This window comes from Hippocampus comes, unplaced genomic scaffold (genome assembly GCF_001891065.2).
Source record: "Hippocampus comes isolate QL1 unplaced genomic scaffold, H_comes_QL1_v1.1 scaffold129, whole genome shotgun sequence".
In the NCBI taxonomy this organism is placed as follows: Eukaryota; Metazoa; Chordata; class Actinopteri; order Syngnathiformes; family Syngnathidae; genus Hippocampus; species Hippocampus comes.
Window position 1 is genome coordinate 748,403 of NW_017805992.1, and position 3,913 is coordinate 752,315.

The following is a 3,913-nucleotide window of genomic DNA, read 5'->3' on the forward strand; positions in this document are numbered from 1 at the left end:
CGGCACGATTAGTTGGATGTTTACACATTTTCTACATCACAATTTAAAAATTAATTACGTCACTCACAAGAATGGAAACGATTTATTATTTATGGGGAGCGGGGACTTTGGTGTGGAAGAAGTGACTCTGTCAGACATTTCGGAGGCGAGTCACTCGCATGATTAACTTGCAAAGAGGAGTTCACCTTCCATTTGTGACGTCACCGTTATGCGTGTACTATTTCTGTTGTTATTTGTGAACTCCAAACTTCTGTCTGGAGGCTAAAAGTAGCGCCTATGACTGAAAATACTCTTGGACAAAAAAATGGGAAATCCACTTAATCCGTTTATACAATTTACATTTTGTTATGAATATTATTAGTAATAATATTCATAATAAAATTGTATTCTAAGACTAATATTAGTATTACTCCCAATGCCAATATTAATATTAACATTAATATTACTGTTAATATTACCAGTAATTTTAATTTCCGTATTCATGTTAGCAGTAATGTTAATATTTATATTGGTGTTAATACAATTTATAATAATAACAATAACCCTCACACTAATACTCAATTTTCTAATCGTGTATCCTCACGTAGGTCGAGGGCGTACTGGAGCCTATCCACGCTGTCTTCGGGCAGTAGGCGGGGGACACCCTGAACCGGTTGCCAGCCAATTGCAGGGCACACAGAGACGAACAAATGTTCACACTTAAAATCACACCTAGGGACAATTTTGAGTGTTCCATTCACCTGCCATGCATGTTTTGGGAATTTGGGAGAAAACCGGAGGATGAAGAGAGGGAAATAAATGCAAACTCCACAAAGGAAGGCCGGAGCTGGGATCGAACCCTGCAACTCTGCACGGTGAGGCGGACATGCTAACCAATCGCCCACCATGCCGCTAATTAATAATAATAATAATAATAATAATAATGATAATAATTATAATAATAATAATAATAATAATAATAATAATTGTTCATTCACAGAAAAAGTGCTGAAAGGACGAATTGGAGTGTTACTTAGTGGCCTCCGGCATCATTTAAAGCCGCAAAAGCCCCACTTAGCTTTTGACCGCCGACAAAATTGCTGTCTCTTTAAGAGCAACGTGCACGTCCACGAAAGATGAAGAAGAGGAGGAAGAAAGAGGAAGATGAGAAGGAGGAGGAAGAGGAGGAGGAGGATGGTTCGGCCGAATGGCAGCGCTCACGCATAGGCTGGTCTCACCTGCTCTTGAACACAACACGAGTCGCCCGGCTCACCGCGGCGAGTCAAAAGTGTCCAGTCGAGGTTCCCCTCGGTTTTGACGCACATGGATCCTCACCAGCAGCATCCCCAGCCGTGGGCCCTCGCAGGCTCTCCGGGGGCCCAACGCTCGGATTTGTGTCAGTAAGTGATTTGTCACACTCATGCCGGGTCCGCGTAAAATGGAATACGCTGTCTCTTAGCCCCCTTTGGACACAAACAATGGCACCATTTGGGTCGTTTTACGCATTGGATCTATTGTTATTATCCTCACCGTGGGCCAGCATGGATGCTTGAAAGCAAGCAGACTGCAACAAATATAGTGTGAGAGAGAAAACACACACACACCTGTGCTTGTTATTTGAATAAGATTACAAAAAAAGATGGAGCACACGGGCATTGAGGAGGTGAACCAAACTCACCAGCAGCAGCAACAGCAGCAGCACGAACCCATCAGTTTCGGCATCGACCAGATCCTCAACACCTCGGAGCAATCCCAGAACGGCTGCATGCTGCCCAACCGGACCGGGGATCCCGAGTATGCCGCGCTGGCCGCCGCCTCCAACGCCGTCTACGGCAACGGCTACGGCGGCGTGTACAACCCGGCTTGCTCCATGGGCCTGGCCGGCTCCTATAACGTCAACATGAACATGAACGTCAGTATGAACATGAACGTCAACGTCAACTCGGCGGCAGCGGGGGCGGCAGGGTCGGGGGCCGGCGGGGTGATCCGGGTCCCGGCGCACAGGCCCATGCCGCCGCCTCCACCTCCACCGCCCAACTCGGCTGCAGGCGGGACCCATCAGCCGCCTCCCGGCCTCGGCCCGGTGCCCGGCATGGGGCCCATAGGCAATGGCAATTTTACCTTCCCCTGGATGGAGAGCAGCAGGAGGTTTGCCAAAGACAGACTAACAGGTAAATTAATGTTTGTTTTTTTACAAATATTCTATCGTGTGTGTGTGTGTGTGTGTGTGTGTGTGTGTGTGTGTGTGTGTGTGTGTGTGTGTGTGTGCGTGTATGAGATGCCTGGTTGTGTTCAAAAGTGTTTTTTCACCAGAAAATTTAGTATTCCAGTGAAACACATGAAGTAGTCTTATGGCCCGCCAGATATGCATTCCTAAAACGTGTTTGTTTACAAATCTGCACTGAAAACAATGTAGGACAAATGTAGTATTGGGGAAAAAACAGTACAATCCAAGAGGAACGTTTTCAAGATGAAGCTTCAGGGCGTTCGGAGTCCCCAAATATGCACAAAAATGCTCAGGAACTGGTTTTGCATCATACTTTTTGGGGAAAGTGTATGCAACAAGTGAACCACGAGAGAAATTGTTAAAATAGGCCCAAAATCATGCATAAAAGTGTGTTGTTGCGTTAAAGCAGTGTTGTAAAAACAAGCAAAAAATCAAATACCAACAAAAAGCTCATAAAACATATGTAAAAATGCATCATTGTTTTTCACAACTTCAACACTCTAAAAACAAGTACAAATCAAAAGAACTGTTACGAAAAGTCAAAAAACAAGCACGCAAATGCATCAATTCTTTGCGCCATTTTTGTGCTCTAAAAAGAAGTACAACCCAAGAGGAGCGGTCAAAAAAAAAGGCTTCAAAATATGCACAAAATGCTTTTAAAACGTATCTTTGCATCACTACACAAATTTAGGAGAGCATTTGACAATGCGTAAAGCCCAAAAGGAATTGGCACTAACCCAAAGCCCCACATTCTCATAAAACATGTTTTTGCATCACATTTGTACATTTCACATGACCCTCAACTACGACAACAAAAGGGAAATGGTCAAACCATGCTGTGAATGAGGATGCGTATTTTAAAATGTCATATACGTGCTTGGATTTATAATTCATTTACCTATAGAACACACGTTTCAGGTTGGAACCATCCACGTGGCTATTTGTTAAAAAAAACAAACAAAAAAAAAAATCGAACACCACTATCTGCACACAAATGTTCATAAAATGTGTATGCAGTCAACAGAGGGAAAGAGCCCCTTTTCTTTTTTCAAGAAATAAACATCTTAGAAATGTGTATGCATTCATATTTTGATTATACATTGAAAATTAGACGAGACAATAGAGATAGTGTATGACAATATATATGAAAAATATGAATACACCCCGCACCCCTCACACAATTTCCCCACTGGAGATCAATAAAGGATATTTAAGTCATTGTTAATTGTAAACGGCACTGCTACTACCAATATGTCTGAAAAGAAAAACAAAAAACAAACAAATCTTTCAAGAAATGCTTTGGTCTGTCATTTTATTCTATAGTGTATTTTTCAAATTGTTGTCTATGCAAAACTAACCAATTATAGCGCACATTATTCGCAAATATGATTCACTTTCATTATTATATATGAATCATATCAATGGCTTTTCGGCTCGAGGCCGATAGATGACGATGTATACTTTGACTACACTTCCTCTACATTATTTATCCGTATTGTAATCAAGCTCATGGTGAGCCAGACTGTTGTCTTATACATAAAAATATATATTTAATAAGACGTGTAATGCTGGGGAACATATCATTCATATTCAGAACGTTTTTAAACGGTACTATTCATTAGTCAAGTGTGCGTATGTGTCACATGATCTCACAGTTACGAAGATGAAAATCCCCCCCCCCCCCGACCCCGTCCTTAGATATTGACC

At 42.2% G+C, this 3,913-nt stretch overlaps 1 protein-coding gene across 3 annotated transcripts in view; it reads left to right on the forward strand.

The window, feature by feature from the left end:
- The first annotated feature begins 1,115 nt into the window (after positions 1-1,115).
- The window catches only part of tlx2 (T cell leukemia homeobox 2), a 22,999-nt gene continuing 20,201 nt past the window's right edge, over positions 1,116-3,913 (forward strand). The window contains exon 1 of one of the 3 annotated variants that reach the window (XM_019892193.1): positions 1,116-2,150. In XM_019892193.1, coding sequence (XP_019747752.1) covers positions 1,619-2,150 — 532 coding nt within the window. In that variant the 5' untranslated portion in view covers positions 1,116-1,618. The remainder of the gene's footprint in view (positions 2,151-3,913) is intronic. The other 2 variants (XM_019892190.1, XM_019892192.1) reach the window with 2 other exon arrangements.